Raw genomic sequence first — 17907 nt, 5'->3', positions numbered from 1 at the left:
CGGTCAACCGACGGAATACAAATATATATTTTACGTGACGTCAACACTGAAGAAAAAAATCGAGAATAAAAAAAAGCTGTTATTCTTTTACTGTCATGATGATCCTAACGAATAGCCATCGCATAACCTGTATAACCTGACGGTGGTAGAGTTTGGCACATTTCTCCTGACGGGTTTCCACAATATTTAATAGGTATCTTGTACACTACAAGGTGTTCCAGCATAAAACACAAGTAATAGGTGATTGGACATCTGGGGGACCCCCAAATAAGCCCCAGTTTTCATTTTTACGATAAGTAAAAAATTAAAGATTTTAAGTAAAAAAATAATGACTTAAAAAAAAATATATATACATATATTTCCTGTTATTCAGTGCAAAAAGCTCACCTTAAAAGAGAGGTCACGTCATTTTCCGTCTCTTTTCGGCCCCTAACTCGAAAAATGATAAGAAAAAAATAATAATTATTATTTTCTTATTGGAGACAAGTGATGAGAAATAAATGATAAGAGATAAACTATGAGAGATTAGAGGTAAATGATAAGAGATAGGCACAGATGTATATAATAAACTAGATTGCTAACTGTACATGCCACCAATAGAGAAGATTGAAGCAGCCACTTTTCGCCATCTTAGGAATTAGAACCTTATCACGTAAGAATAATATATGTTCATAACAATCACAGATATATATAATATGCATTGATAACACACATTAATCCCACTAGAATGGCGGACCGTCGGCTTCAATTATTCTTATCGCTAGTTGGGAATCTAGTTCATTATATATAAATATGTGGTGATAAATGATAAGAGATAAATAATTAGAAACAATAGATAAGAAATAAATGATAATATATTAGCGATAAGAGGTAATGATTAGAGACTAGAGGTAAGAAATAAATGATAAGATAAGCGATAAGAAAAAATACATTTTGAATTAGGGGCCGAATGGGATTTGAATAGAAAATGATGTGACCCCTCTTTTAAGGTGAGCTTTTCGCACTGAATTACAGGACATCTATACATTTTTTTAAGTTATTTACTTTTTTAACTAACTGTCGAACCTTTCATTTTTGACTTATCGAAAAAATGAAAATGGGGGACTTATTTGGGGGTCCCCGGATTTCCCGGATCACCTATTTACTCACCTTTCAAGCTGGAACACCCTGTATAAAAAAATATATATATGTTCACATTTACTCTGAGATTGGCGCTGTTTGAATCAGCCACCAGTCCTGTATATTGATTACTTACAATCGTACGAATAAAGAAACGTATTAAAATGTTCATAGACAATATTGGAAAGAGAAAATATTTACTTGTGGTCTGCTGTAGTTGGTCGCCGTAACGGACAACTGCGCGGTTTCGGTTGAGCATTTTGTAGCCCAGCCGAAAGTCAAAGTTGTAGCCGGCGTTGTCCAGGCTTGATAACGTATACAACCGCACCAGCAGTGTAATCGAGTTGGTCTCGCTGTAATAATGTGCAGGAGCCCAAGACGTTCCACACCACCCACCCGACACAGCTGGCCTGTCCGATTCGGTAATGTGTAGGTCGCCATCCGGACAACCGGCGTTTGTGTATGATGCAAACCGTCCTATGGTGAAACTATCCAGCGTTACCTGCAAACAAAAAAGTCAACCGTTTTGGGTTTTAGTCCCAAGTCAGTAGTTCAAAAACACAATGCAAAGCCGTCTGATCTTATCCCAAGAACTTATAATAGCTCTTTGGTGTACAAGTTACTACAAAAAATGTACAACACGCCAATGCCAATAATATTATACCAAAATCTACGAATCTAATATTACTGAACAAGTAAAAATCACATTCACACAATACATTTTTTTCGCAAATTATACTAAACAATTACACACAAAAAAAAAACCCATATAAGAGGAGTGTATTAAGACACCAAATTTAATTTATAGAAGACAATTGATCATTTTTAATTCAAAAAAATGTGTCATAATACTGAACTCCTAAAGCGGTTTTCCTAAACCGGAAAACTACATTACAGGTTTGGCAATGGTTGGAATAATTTGGGTTACACACAAATATTTTTAAATTATAAACATAAACAGTTACTTTAACACATTTTGATTGAACTGTATTATGTTCGAACAGAAACTATATAAGTACAGAAACTTCAGTAAATTCTAATCATCTTTTAATGGGTAGACAAAATATTGAATAATATAAAAACTTTTACAAAATAATTACATCGAATAATTGTTTTTAAGCAGTTCTATAATTAAGTACTCCTCATCCAATATTTACTTTTTTAAAAATCGGAAGATACTGTGATAGCAATATTTTTTGTTCAAAACAAATATAATGTAAAATATATAACATTTTTACTAAAAAAAAAATTGTAGGAAAAATAAATAGAAAAATGCTTCCTTCACGCATTGTATAAACGTGCAACGCTTTGTAAAAATAATAACAACTATTATTTAAGATATGGATTTTAAACATACTTTAAGGTTCAAAATGGAATGAGCTTTGTTCATTCGAAAAAATATTAGAAATAACTTAATTGATTTCCTGGTAATTAAATTCTTGTGCACTTCATACGTCGATTAACACACAGTATTTTTTAATCTTTGGGAGTATTAAAAATATTTCTACAAAATACTAAGAAGAGTTTGAAAGTATTACAGACATTATGTCTGTATATTTTCTACGCAGAGTCATATACACAGTATAACTTATTATTGAATATAATTGTTTAAAACTTCAGTTTGTAAAAAACTATAAAGTTTATCTTTATTGAGAGAAGCTAGAATTTTAGAAAACTATTATTCTAAGTATATATTTTTTATAAATTATAGGTACTTAAAAAAAATAATAAAAATCCAATAAAAGTAACAAATAATGTCTACTAAAATCCTAAAACAACAAAATACTTTTATCGCATGGCTTCAATCTTATCTGTAATCTTATGGCTCTAAAAACAATATTGTTTTTGAACTTTTTAATTTCTATTAACTTAGGCTAATTTCGGGCCAATTAATTTTTTATTTGAATGGCAATTGAACAAATCCTCTTTTCTTTGGCATTTTGACCAAAGTATTCATGAAGATTGATAAATTAGAATAGTGTAAATTAAAAAAAAAAAGTGAAACTTTTATTTATCAAGTGTAATTGTATTTATGTTATAAACATAAATAAATATTTGTGTTTGAATTAACAATTTAAAAAAAAAAAAAGGAAAACGATTTCTACTTCCGCAAAAATTGTTTGTAAAACATAAACACATATTAATTGATTAATTTACAAAGTTTGTTTTCAGTCTCATTATACAGTCATGGAATGTTCTAGTAATATTGTTACACGAATTACCATACTTAAACAAAAGGTTTAATTTTATTATTAAGAATACAACTTGAAGTTAATTGTCCAGTGCTTTCTGAATGCAAAATATACAGCTATACCGTTTAAGCATCTGTGTTGTAAATTAAAATATTGTAGGTTTCCCTAATTGTACTACATACTATGTTTTGTTACAATGCAAAAATACAGAATTGAGCACATTTTTTTTTTTTTTAGAGGTTTAACAATATCTAAACTATCCGTTCTTCCAGTCATTTGTCGGTTTTTGAGTCGGTTAAGTTTCAAGTTTACGCTAATGCTAGGTTGGGTTTATGGACCGGTGTTAAAGTTTTGTGCAACTTGGCAATTAATTTAATGTGTTATAACCATACATTCAGCAGTGCTAGTCTCAGAATATTTTTTGTATTATTTTTGCATTATTTTTTGTACACAAAAGAAAACTCTGATTTTTCCAAATCGTTTACAAATTCGTGCTAGATGAAAATTTCACATTTTTGTATGGACTTTTTTGTGCAGATGACTGTTGTGTCGGGTGGAAACTAACCGAATTTCAAGCACATTGAAGAGTATTGAAGTCAGAAAAGCGGAAACCACAGCGTCATCACCTCACCACCACCTCCCTTTGTGGGCTGAGCAGAAACGGTTGGCGTCAGGCTTTTAGGGATAAGTCGACCGTAATAATGCACATGCTCGTGATACTTGATACGAGCTAAAAATCGTGGTTAGCGAAATCCTTTGTTCTCAACAGCTGCGTAGTGCCGCCCTATACCTAATTTAATAATATTCAGGGCAAACGAGATACCATGGCTGGCGTTGATTAAATTAACGTTTCCCCATTTCGGTGACAATACCGAGTTAGATAATATAATAATATCACACAATAGTTTCACGTCCAAGTGCACTTACCAAGTCATAAAAAAACGTTACTTGGGATGCACTAAAATAAATAAAATAATACTACATTGATTTTCATCTTTCCCAAAATTCATGTGGTTTCATATTTTAATCAATCAAAGTTAAGAAAGTCCTCTTTGAAATCGAGCAGAGCTTTAAAAAGCTTTATAAGCTAAATGAGTTTTAAACTCATAATTCAAAAGGATTACATGAAAAATCATACGATTGAACGAATCCTATTTTTTTTGGGAGGATTTTCTTAGGAAAGCTCTTATCAGGCCTCTGGGGGGAAATATATAATCCGGCAATATCTTACCGTTCCGCAGAGAAGAAAATAGTATACAGAACAGAAAGACTAATATGATAGCACTAATGATTAAAAATAAAAACACACAAAAAGTTATAAGGTCGAAAACATTTTTTCTGGTTTCTCTCGACTTTTATAACAGTATTTAAATGTTTACCAAGGTAGCTGCCACAAATATCACTTTGCAGTATGTACTATATTATTGAACTTAGCAAACTGTAATGAAATTGTGTACTCAAATGACAGGTAACGTTTGAAACGTGTCCGAAAATAGGATTACAAGGGTTGACACCTCATTTGTTACAATTATATAGTAATCTCAATTCTAATAATTTAGACAAGTCGCTTGAAAATTAGATAATCCAGTGGAAACATACCTATCCTTATTTGCTGTTATTATTAGTTAGTAAACATTGCTGATTGCTGTGGCCTCCATTCGGTCATAAGCAAAATCAACTCTATATTCACATTGTACAGTTGAAATCAACAACTTTGTGTTGTACTTGGTTAAATGAATTTGACAGCCGTGCTAGTCTCTCCTTTGCTCGTTTACCTTCAGCAGAATAATAATTAAATATTTGTTCATATTATAACTCAGATAAGTCCGTGCAAAAACATCTAATCCCAAGTTGACTCATCTTGTCGACACCACACGTCCGTTCTAACATCATCACATCTGCTCTACGGTAATTATTCATAGCGCCGTTAACAATAACTTGAAACAACATAAGCGTAGGGTATTTGTATATTTAAATTTTATGGAAATTAATGTACGATAAACATTTATAGCAGCCCAGATTTATCTTCCAATTCACATCCCATTTCATCCTTTTGGTTATTTTTCGTTATTATGCAAATTAGATAGTCCCACGAGAAGTTTATCAGATTTTCAGCTACTAAATAAATAAACTACTTTTTCGGTCCTCCGAGCAAAATAATTTCCAGTAACATTGTATGGTTTCTTATTTTCAATATTTTTGTAATCTAGTTTCACAAAAAAAATATGCTAATAAAATACATTAAGATAATATTAAGTATAATAAAGCAAAGTTCAAAATATCACAGTTGGGCAAAATTTAATTAAATAACTTAAAACACCTAAAAAACTTGAAGTATAAGACTACCATGGACAATAGTTTGAAAAATGAAACATTTTAAAGGAAATATTAACTACACTGAATAACTAAAAAGCTATACAATATTATTGTATAGCAATTAATTTGAAACCCTTCAATAAAAATACTAGTAGTAACTAAGTAGTATGAGTACTAATAGTAAAGTATAACTATTAAATTTGGAAAGAACGAGCCATGCACATTAAAAAAAATAATAATACAAATCTCGGTCGAGTAGCTATTTGGCCCAATTCCTTTAAGTTTTAAACCGTGTTTAAGTCATATAACTTATCTACTCCAAACTCGGTTTAAAACTTGATGAAATAGGACATTATATCAAATCAAAAAAACTACACAAAACCAAATGGAATGATCATTATAATTTTCTACGGTTAAAATAATATTAATAGTTGTTTAACTCACTTGTATGAGATCTCCTAGATGTTGTCCTGGAGCGACGAGTTTTATAAAGCAGATGAAAGGTAACTTGTCTGGTTTAGGCCGGTGTAATTCAAATTCATAAGTTTTGCCAACGTCCCCGTAATACGTCCTATTGCACGCTATAAAAAAATAATTTAATGCATTAATATAAAAAATGTACTTATATTCGACCAAAAATATAAACAAACTGATGGCCATTTTTTCAAATATTATTTTTTCAATATAGTTATAAAAAACCGTTTCCAGGTATATTCAGCCTGTTCTGTAAAGTTTTTTTAATGTATGGTTTTTCTTTGCTAAAACCAGAACTTGTCTCAGAATACAGGGTGATTCATTAAAGATAAGACACTCAATACCTAATTATTTATTTAAGTAATTAATATTAAATGGTGTATGGTAACAAAATATATAACATTTATTATTATGTCAATTAATATAAAAGTTATGGCGGTGTACCTTATACAGGTGTGTGTTGGTATTTGTAAGTTCTGCTTCCTAATTAGATGTCGTGATCCGTGTACAGTCAATTAAAAACTATCAATAAATTAACAATTATGTGCAATGTACATAATATAACTGTTGAAATGTAATAATAATAATAATTTATCATAGTTAAAATTCACCGTCACTTCGATAATTTATCGTCACAGCTAGTTATAAAAGTTTATTGTGTTTTAGCCAAATGCAAACAGACGGATTGAATACATTTATAAAATATTATTTCGCTGGTTGTCGCGTTGTGCGATTAATGTTGACAGAATTTATTTAGCCCGTCGCTTTCATTAATAATAATAATCAAACAAAGTTGTTTGTGTTTGATTGGCCATTTGTTCCACCCAAATCACACACACAATGTTTTGCTGCGCTTTTAATTTGCCATGAATAAATAATAATTGTTTTCAGTTAGGTACCTAAATCTGACAAATTAAATGCATTAAAGACTAGCTGTTATCCCAAAGGTGCAGTCTCAAAGGGTTATAACAATTAACCTAGAACTTAGAGGGACTGAATAAATGATGAGCAAAATGAATATGTGCACATCTACAACATGCGCTACCCCGGATTGACCGTTTTGGTAGTTGTATTTAAAAATAAATATGAAAAGTATAAATGTCAATGAAAGTAAAGTTTTTTTTTTTAAAGAAACACATGTTACAACTTTTTGTGAAAGTTGCACTGCGGACGATAAGGTTAATCCGATTCGACTGTCAAAAAAGTTTTGTCCATTCGGTATTGTAGCTTATAATATATTCATAAACTGCGGTAACAATGTAAATAAATTATAGTTTATTGTCATTTTATATAACCCAACCGTTTTCTGTTTATAGAGAAATAATTTCCCTAATAGTATTTCCCATAACCACACCCCGGTGAGGTTGCATTTTCAGATTTTTTATTTAAAAAACAAAAAACAGGGCAGCTGTCTCAATCATTAGCTTACTTTTAATGTGTAATGTGTAAACAGACAAACAGATAAAAGTGTTCTATTAACATGATTTTGCTATCTAATATAATGTAATTTAAATCATAGACCGACGGATAAAAGTAAATATTCTTAAATAATGTCTATAATAATATTTATATTCAATGATTATGCAGCAATAAATAGTTTACATAAATCCAGTTTGTAGTTCATTTTATCAAAATAAAAGTAAAATTCTTCATTTGCAAATAGTCCATCATTTAATTACAAAATCAAATAGATAACTGCAATTGAACTAAACCAACTGTACATAGAGTAGTATTGAATAAGTAATGAGACAAATCAGAAAAAAAGCAATTTCAAGGAATGCGCTTGAATAAAAAATATAATATTACATTGTGAATACTATTTTGTCTTCCGCCATTTAAATGCTTGCAAACACAACTTCAACAGTAAATATTTTAAAAACTCCTAAAATATAATACAAACCTTTTAGTGTTCAACATTTGCAAGATACTTTTTATGATGATTTTATAGTTTTATTTATACTGTATATATTTTTTTACTAGTTTTCTTAATTTGTATACATTGTTTATTAAATTTATTTGCATATTTGAATCGTTTGAATTTAATTTAAGAGTGGATGGGTGCCATAAAACCTATTATTCGTGATTCGTATGTTTCTCCTTAATGAGAAGGACAACATTTTTTATCAAACGTTGTTTACGCTGTTCTTTTTAAACATACAATTAGGAAAATATGTAATTTGATAATAACACGTTTATTTGCCTGACAATATTGATAGCCGCGTTTGAAATAGGTGTAACATAGAACCATTAAACATAAATATAGTGTCCGAACATCATTTCCATAATCACTAACCGGCTTCCATTATACATTGCGTGACGAGTACGCCCTCTAATTGACTTGCCACAACAACACTAATTGTTTTCGACGTTTTTCGCTTTTATCATGTGTGTATGATCGTGACTTCGGTTGACTTTAGACACGCCATGTGTATGATGAGCTCACTCGCCTCTCTTTTATTTGCACCTTTATATAAGTTTAATGCCGGTCGTTAAACGCGTATCCAACGTGACAATATAGAAAATATAACGATGGGAGATCATGTGGAAATTTGATCGTCTCGTCGATCGCTTAGGAAGTTAACGAGTAAAATATATGTAGCAAAGACACAATCAATAGTAGCTGTTATAATCTAGTCATCCACTAAATTCTATCGGTTGTAAATAAAATAAAACCGTGTGTTAGGTTCATCCAAGTCCCTTTTTCACTCTTTTTTAATTTTCTGTACGTTGGTGCTTTACAATATAATATATTATATTTTATTTAAAAGTCTGGAAAATCTGCTTTATCAGAATCGTTGCGACCATCGCATTCAATTGTTTCCTCGGAAAACACTTCAAAGTTACTCGTGTCCGAAGGACCATTGAAACTAGGCGGAAACGGTGCTTCCGCAGTCCGGTTAAACAACGCTAACCAATCGGTTGTTCTGAACCATCTAAGACAAAAATTGAAAAATGTAAACAGTAGAAAATAGTTGGATAAAATTTTAAACATTTATCTAGAGGTGTTAAGAGTATATATAAGTAGGATTTTTCTAGTACCTAGAATATACCTATATCGCCTATGCAAATAATAATGATGTAAAATGAACAAGAGGTGTTTTTTCTTCGCTTTACGCTCCATCGAATACTACCTATAGGGTGTACTGTGTACGAACAACAAATAAAGATGGTAAAAAACAACTTGGCTTCCAACAGTTGAGCTTGCTCGGTTAACGGGATTCCACTAAATTTAGCCGTTTATTACACCTACTCGCTATAAATCATTTAGCTGTTGGTGATCTACCGGTGGTTTTTGATGTCGTCGGCTCCGTTTTTCAAGTTGCCATACCGTTTGGTCAAGTCGGGCTGTAACAAATTCTCTATCAGGTCCACGAGGTCGGGCGAAAGGTCGGTGGGCATGTTGTATTGGCCGTCCGTGATCTTCTTGTACGTTTGCTGGTCGTTTTCCGAGTCGAACGGTAGACTGCCGACGACCATTTCATAGACGACCACGCCCAGAGCCCACCAATCCACCGGTTTGCCATAACCCTTGTGCAAAATGATCTCTGGCGCCAAATACTGTGGAGTGCCACACACTGTGTAAGCCCGGTCGACCTGGCGCTTGCAATTGCCCGGAACCGTCAGCTTTATGTAACCGTTGCCGTCGATCAACACGTTCTCGGGTTTCAGATCTCTAAACACAGAAATACACAAAGCCCATCGTCGTATGTCATCCTACTCAGCTGTCCCGCGAGAGAACGGATCCACACGATATGTGTGTATTAAGCACACCTGTAGAGTATGTCCAACAAGTGCAAGTACTCCAACGCCAACGCCAACTGACCCGAGTAAAATTTCGAGTTGTGTTCGCCCAGCCCGGACACGTTCTTCTTGAGCAAACCAAACAGATCTCCGCCAACGGCGAACGGCATGACCAGATACAAGTTGCACCGGTCTTTGGCGAAATACACCATGTGCATGACGAACGGATGGCGTAGGGCGGCCAAAAATTGTTTTTCACTCAAAGCGTGCACGTTGTTTTTGCGCAAAACGTGATCTTTCTTCATTACCTTTTGGAAAAATTAAAAAAGAAAAATTTGCAATCGAGTCAATTTATAATTTTTTTGGCACCCTCTTAAACCCTTCTCGACACTGCGCATCTCTGCAGAAAACTTCCGGCGACCAACCTAAGAAGCACTATTATTTTCTTTACTTTAAAACCGACTCTTACCTAACCTAACCTAAACAAACCTAACCTAACCAAACCTACCCAAACCTAACTAAACCTAACCTTACCGAGTGAAGGGTTTAAAAGTAATACCGAAGAAATGTGATATTACTACTATCAGTATTATTATCACTCATTGCCTGTTATAAAATTATTGTGCTGTCAACAAAGTGTTATAGCAATATTGTATTCACTTTGATTTCACTCACTTTCATAGCCAGAAACGTATTCAGATCGGATTTATGGTTGGCCAACACGACACGACAAAAAGCGCCTTTGCCGATAGTTTTGATCAAGTTAAAGTCGTCCAACTTGGATTCTGCGATTTTTTCGTTTTCCAGCCGGTTTTCGAACAGCTGTTTGGCACAAGCCAAATACTCGGAGACGTTTGTTAATGATTTTTGTAGACATTTTTCGTCGCTGTCCATCATATACAGTTTGATAGTTAATTTTTCAGTTTATTTAAGCACAAAAAACGCACATTGAAAACGCTATTTGTCCGTTTTCAAATAGAAACATATTTTGTTTATTATATTATTATATATTCGGAAATTTTTCAAGTCATTCGGCCAGCATGCGTTTGACATCATTAAAACAATATCCATTATATATTAGTTATAAACAATGTATATTATCGTCAGCTGATTGGAGATTTATTGCATTTATAAAAACATTAAATACATTTATTTCACTATTAGTTGTTAAACTTGTTTAACGGTTTAAAACTGTACAAAAACTACATATAAAAATGGAAAACATAACATACCAAATATCCACCCCGTCACGAAAAACAAGTTTGATATATTTTTAAAATTGTTAACTTTATTTTTGAAACTTATGAGAATATTTTTCGGCAAATTGTAGTGTAATTGAAAAAAATGTACTCTCACATTTTTAGGGTGTCATTCGATGGGGAATAATCTAGCAGTGAAAGTACATCATTATTCACACCCAATTATAGTATAATGCCTTCTCAGCAGCTCCTTATCGAAATAAGATATATAAAGGTCTGAGTTAAAAAAAAAAAAAGACAGCCCTAGGCGATGAGAAAGGTGATTGTAATATAATAGATGTACATTAAAAAAAAAAACCTAAATTATCTCCACAACCATACTGCCGAATTAAGTGCGTTAACCGTCCGGACCAAGAAGGTAAATGTAATTTGCGCCTTACGAACATTAACTACAAACGGGTTCAATCTGTATCAGCTGTAATTCATCATCGTTTAGACCATTTGATATAATAGAAACCATAACTCACTACCCAGGATATAGTTGATGTGGTTAGTGTCTCTCGTTTGTTACTATATATCTGTTACCGGGAAAATTAATGGTTTTTATAATCACTTGACCCGTCCTACAAATTAGTTTTTAACAAACCTGCACAACCCTGAATACCGTCATACTGCACTAGTAATTACTTTTATATTTGATACCTTTTGGGTTTTATTTTTTTTCCAGTATATAAGAAATATAATTCAGAATTTCATGATGCAATTTTACATAAAACCTTTAGTTGTGTAAAAAAGTATTATGTTTAACTACAATATATGTTTTGTTTACAAACAATTTTCTTCATAAACATTGTACCTACAATTTTTAATAATAATTCAACTCATCATATATTGTATACTGTACAACTTACACAATACTGTATTATTTGCTGATGTGGTAACTGAAACAGTTCACAAACTATTTCCTGTAATAAATACAACTCCTCAACGACGTTATAATAATTTAATATTATTATTGTAATTAAATATTGCTTTTATATGGTTACTTTTTTAGACATTTTTTCATACATATGTACATAATTCATTAACGGGTTATTTTATTTTGTTTAATATTTTATAGTAACTACAACATTGTCATTAATTGTTAACCAACAACTATTACTTAAATAATCTTGTCTGAGAAATATGTTTAGACCACCAACTCTTTAACGGTACGTCATGTGGTTGATTGATGTCATGACTTCATCGCCCAATGATTAATAAAATAAAACGTATCGGTAAGACTTTGATCAAATGCAAAGTCAAACATACTTGGCTTTATTTAAAACGAATAATCATCAAATGTTTAATTTATATTTATCTATTTATATAATTTAATGCTAAAAGAAGTTGATATTTTTTTTCTGTCAAGTTTACTTGGTAAGAACTCTTTTAAGAATAATCAGTATGATAATTATTACTAGATTAAATTATTTTTTCTATGACCGAGTTTGCCTAAGAATGTTCAAAAAGCGGTTACGATTTAGAATACGACCCATTTCTGCCTAGAACCCGACCAGTTGATCCAAAAGGAATTATACTTGTAAATCCTATAAAATTAATCACGGACTGATGAAAAGACAACCTTTGGTATACAAATAAAGCAATGGTATATAATAAATAATATAATATACATAAAATCTATAAACGTCAAGACAATTTTTTTTTTGTATGAATTTTGATAATACCATTTTTTTATAATTGGGCAAAATTTGAGTTTGTCTAAAAGCTTTGTCTTTTATTAAATTGTTTAGTGTACATACTTTATAGTACTAGTAAAAAAAACATCAAGTTGCTTCAAACAAAACAATTTTCATTTTTATAGAATTTTTTTGACTAATTACTGTAATTTAATTGGCTCTATAATAAATATGTTAATTAATTATGATTGAGGTTATAAACAAGTAATATAGACCTCGTTTTAATCAATGTACTACATATTAGAATACTGTGGACTAAGCTTTTATACAACAAGCCAATAACCTTTTTTTATACGCATGTGTTCACCTACATTGTGGAGAATATTAAATTGGGCACGTTTAAGTGTGCCTCGCTAGTAAGTACTAGATGAATGTACAACAACTATACATAGGTACTGGTTATACTGTTTGTTTTTACAGTATTTTTCATAGTATTTTAGTTGGAATAAGTGTTCAGAACTGCCCTACAGGTACCTCTAAGATAATGTAAAAGCTAAAATGAAAACGGTAAAACGCGTACAAACCCAAGTCGAATCGTTTGGCCTTTTTTCTTTACACGGTTTTGATTTCCCAAGATGGCCATTTCTTGGAAAACGATTGTTCCCCAAGGATACAATAATAATAATAATAATAATATGTATAAAATATACTGTTTGTCTTTTGATTTTTAGCGTTTCCCCAAACGTACCTACCTACCTCGTTTTTGCGCTAAATGTATTTTCCCAATTAGATTGTTTTCACTGAGCACTGTACGGCGGCATAGCTGGTTTTTAATTAGTCAAATAGGTTCATTAATGTCCCTATTAAAACAGAGAGAGAGAGAGATAGTAGACATTGTAGTTAGGCGTGCATTCACACCACCACCAATTGCTGTTGCCAAATCTGTTGGCGTTACAACGACCCCAACAAATGTAAACACTGCAATGCTGTTTGCTGTACGATAGGGCAAAACGGTCAACAAAATTACAAACAGCCTCCCCAACACGGTACAGGGCGGTTTTTAATATAATGAGTTAGCTTAAGGGTACTCTGTATCATAATCAGACATAATAAATAACCTGTAATCTAAGTAATCAAAGAACCGTTTGTCTATCATTATTTCAAAATCTTTTAGGTATAGGTATACTTCCTAGTTGTTAGAATGTTATCGCCAATAATATTGGACATAAATATGAATTTTATGTGCTATACCGGTTTTGGAAAACTGAAGAAATATGATAATAATTATTAAGAAGAAATGTAGTATTTTTACAGATAAGTGAAAATAAAAAATTCAAACGCTAATGTATTTTTTAATTTTTTTGTCTACAAATGTATGTAATTAAAAACATATGTTGCCATTTAACAAAAAAATCCCTTTATGGCTTATAAAGATTGGCGATAAAAATTGTCAAAATATTGAAAAATGCAGTAAAATATGTACCTAAAAATTCTGAAAATGAGTGTCTCACGTTAGTTGGATCACCTGTAGGTATAAGAACATTATGAAAAAAAAAAATGTAACTGTTAATTAAACCCATTAAAGTATTGACTGGCTCACGATAAAAAAAAAAATCTCACTGTTAAGTTATACCTACTAAATTTAACAGACTTTATGGTACAAAATTACAATTAAAATATGGGGAGAAAGACTTAAAAACATGTTTTGCCTGTAAACATATTTTTGAAACGTTTAAAAGCTGATATTATAATAATTGTTGTTAAATTGGAGTTGTTTAACATAATCCAATAAAAACCGTGTTAACAATAATAATATTGTATTTGTTATAAAAAAAAAAAAATCCGTTTCCAAAAAGTAAAACTACACAAAAATACAAAAAATATACATTTTTTTTATAACGGTTAGTGTTTTTTTTTTCAAGTATAAAACGCACTACACAACAGATTGATAAATGGTTTGCTTTGATTGCTTGTTAAAAAAATCCAACCGTAAAATTAATTTCCAGCTAAAATCGAGCGATTATTAATTAAACGTAACGGTTTATTAGGATTATTTTTTTTTCATTTCATTTTAGTTTTTTTAATGTCTGTTAATCGATTGCTGTTTTTTTTTTATTATGTCCGATTACAATCGGCGTTGACAAAGTATTACTAAAAAAAAAAAAAAAAATTAATTACACTAACATAACGATATAACCTATAAAAAACAACGGTTAACGTTTTAATGGCCGCCATTAATACACAATATAATTATTGTTCCTGATAAGTTTTTGCACATTAAACAGTTAATTTATAACACGATAATAATATAATATATAATCAAATTATACAAGAAACCGATTTGCAAAGGGTAAATATTTACCCGACGGGCGAGACTTTGTATTTATTTATGTACAAACTTCGAGGAAGCACGACGACCCCGCGTACCCAAAACGATATATTATTATATGTATACTTACTTGGTGGGGTAATATTATTAGCGTTTTGTTCGAAACTTCCAAGGCGATTGTAAGCAAAAGTGCGCAGACGGCTCGACGGTTTGTATAATTAGTATACTTACTTGCGGGATTTACGAGACAACGTTGTACTTGTTTTTAATTGACTAAATTAACGACAAACAAAAGGAAAACCAGAAAAATAAAAGAAAAATTATTATTTCAAAATGAGAAAACATTTTTTTTTTTACCCTCAAAATTACACTCGGCATCATAGTTTTTGCTGCTCCCTCTGGGGAACTTTCGTCGCAAACCGACCTGACCTACTTGGGTATAGGTACAAAAGGGCTTTTGCACAATGTCCACACACACACACATTTATTTTCACTCTTCGGTGTCGTCACTACTGTGTGATAAAAAACAAATACATGAAACGATATAACCGTATACTTACACCTACCGGGTACACACATTGTTCATGTATTAACAGATTTTTCTTTACAAGACAAATTATGAAAAAAATAAATACATTATTTTCATATGTTACCCCTTTTGGACGCGTTTGTTAGTAATAAAAAAAGTAAATAACATTTTTTTTTAAATTATAATTTTACAGTAAAATGTGTTTGTTATGAGCAACCTGTACTTGTACGGTTTAACCACAGTGGCTATTAACCAAAGTTACAAATTGTATTCATTGTCAAATCTATATAGCCACTAATGCTATCCAACTCGGTCTTAATAGTGTATCACAATTAATATAATCTTGAAAAAGTGCCTATATATAAGAAAAAAATGTATTTTAACTCTTTTTTTTCAAATTATTTTTATTATTCTGAGACATATTCGTGGTGTTGGTTAATTGATTAATGGCATCATTTTTTAACATATTTTTAAAAAATTTTCCAAGTATGGTATGAACGGTAATAAATATTTAAATATAATGGAATTTTTTTTTTAATTACCACCAAAGTAAGACTAATAGTTTTTCTACTATGCAATACAAAATGCGGATATTCAAATATAGTATTGCCTACATAGTTAACATTATTATAGACTATATTATGATGGAAATTTTAACGAATAAAGTAAGTTGATTGATAAAGATATTTTGGGTTTGGAGACTAAGTTGCTAACCCTTTGAGAGGGCCAACAATTAAGTACCAACAAATAATCAAAAAAATTATATTTATCAATCAAATAATTATTGAACATTAATCAAGCTAAAACATTAATTGCCAAAGTTAAATTGATAAACCCACAGTTGACGTACGTTGTATTTAATAATTTTATATTACTTTATAATTAACTCTATAAACGTCGGATAAAATTAATTTTATCAACAAAATTACAATTTACCATTAATTTACAACGAACCGTTTACTTTGACAATATGTACTCACGTGTGCAGTACTGCGGCTCGTCGGACCCGTCCGGACAATCCCGGCGGTTGTCGCAGTACCTGATGGCCGGCACGCATTTCGTCCGGTGTCCGCCACCGCCGCACGCGAATTCCGACAGCGAACAGGACGACCGCTGGCGTTCGGATTGGCCGTCGTCGTGGCCACCGGTACCGGTGGACGCCACGACGGCGGCCACGAACGCGACTGCCAAAGCGATTGACGGCATATCGCGACGGTCTTCACGGTGGGCAAAAACGTCCGAAAAAAAAAAAAAAATTATAACAACGCCGTCGGTTTATTATTATTTGATTTTTTTTCTGGAAAAATATTAAGGCCCCCGCGGTGGGCCCGCTGACGATATCAATTAACGCACGTGCGTTGGCGATGACGACGGCGACCGCAAAGCTCGGACGTCGTTTTGTCACGACGCGCGCCAGCAGGGTGACCGCGGTACTCGCGATCGCCGACGGATCGCGCGACGGCGGCACGGCGGACAAACCCTCTGACCCGCTTCGGTACGGTGCGCGCCGGTACAATCAATACTGCCTAAAGTGAAACGCCTATACGCCCCCGCATACCGGTCTCATTCAACGAGTCTTGTCCGCGTACCGCCGGCGTGAAGCGGTCCCGACGACATCTGTCGCGCGACCGCCGACAATCTTACGCACACCGTCCGACCGGCCGACCTGTCCACCCGTCCATTTAAATTATACATATATATATACAAATATATTTATCGCCCCCCCCCCCCCCCCATTCGTATGTCAATGATCCCACGGTAGGTTCGTCCCACTCGTCGGCCACCGTCGACGCTGGACCATGTGCGTTTAGCGATTGTGCATACCACAAACATGGTGCACTGCAATAACAGTACGTCACCGTCGCATGGCACCTGTATAATAAACACCGTGCATATATTATGCATGGCGTACCTAACCGACGGCCGACACGGCGTTGACAGGCCGCTTTAAGCGGTTACACGCCAAACGGCTGTCACTTGTAAAACGTTAATTTTTATGGCACACTCGACCGCAAAGGCGCACAGCCATAAATTCCGGCGTAAACTAACCGTATCTTGAACGCTCCTGTTTGTATTGTTTTTTGTAAAAACCATAAAGTTGTTGGAATTGTTAATAACATATAAACAAAAATGTTATGTTATACCTACAAGTCTGTATGTCGACGGTTTTTGTTGAACAGCTTAATTTTCATGAATTGTTCAATAAAATCTCAACAATGTACATCTTTTTTATTTATGGTATCTACTCGGATTGTTATTTGTTTTATTTACATGTAATATGCAACAGTTGTTTAAGGCTATACACGCGAGTTTTCGAGTCGGCTCGTTT

The 17907-nt window shown here is 32.7% G+C and overlaps 1 protein-coding gene across 1 annotated transcript in view; it reads right to left on the bottom strand.

Annotated features, from left to right (window-relative positions):
- LOC126840515 (uncharacterized) overlaps window positions 1–16784 on the bottom strand; it is a 35552-nt gene extending 18768 nt beyond the window's left edge. Inside the window, exons 1-3 of the mRNA XM_050576315.1 lie at window positions 16559–16784; window positions 6072–6208; window positions 1321–1621 (exon numbers count right to left, since the gene is read on the bottom strand). Coding sequence (XP_050432272.1) covers window positions 1321–1621; window positions 6072–6208; window positions 16559–16784 — 664 coding nt within the window. The remainder of the gene's footprint in view (window positions 1–1320; window positions 1622–6071; window positions 6209–16558) is intronic.
- Window positions 16785–17907: the final 1123 nt, after the last annotated feature.

The sequence above is a fragment of the Adelges cooleyi genome, unplaced genomic scaffold (assembly GCF_023614345.1).
Source record: "Adelges cooleyi isolate 19-005CV unplaced genomic scaffold, UGA_ACOO_1.1 ACOO_flye_CR_arks_rails_tigmint_CR_PRNA_108, whole genome shotgun sequence".
NCBI classification, from domain to species: domain Eukaryota; kingdom Metazoa; phylum Arthropoda; class Insecta; order Hemiptera; family Adelgidae; genus Adelges; species Adelges cooleyi.
The sequence above is the reverse complement of the archived record's forward strand: the minus strand, read 5'-3'. Positions and strand labels throughout refer to the sequence as shown.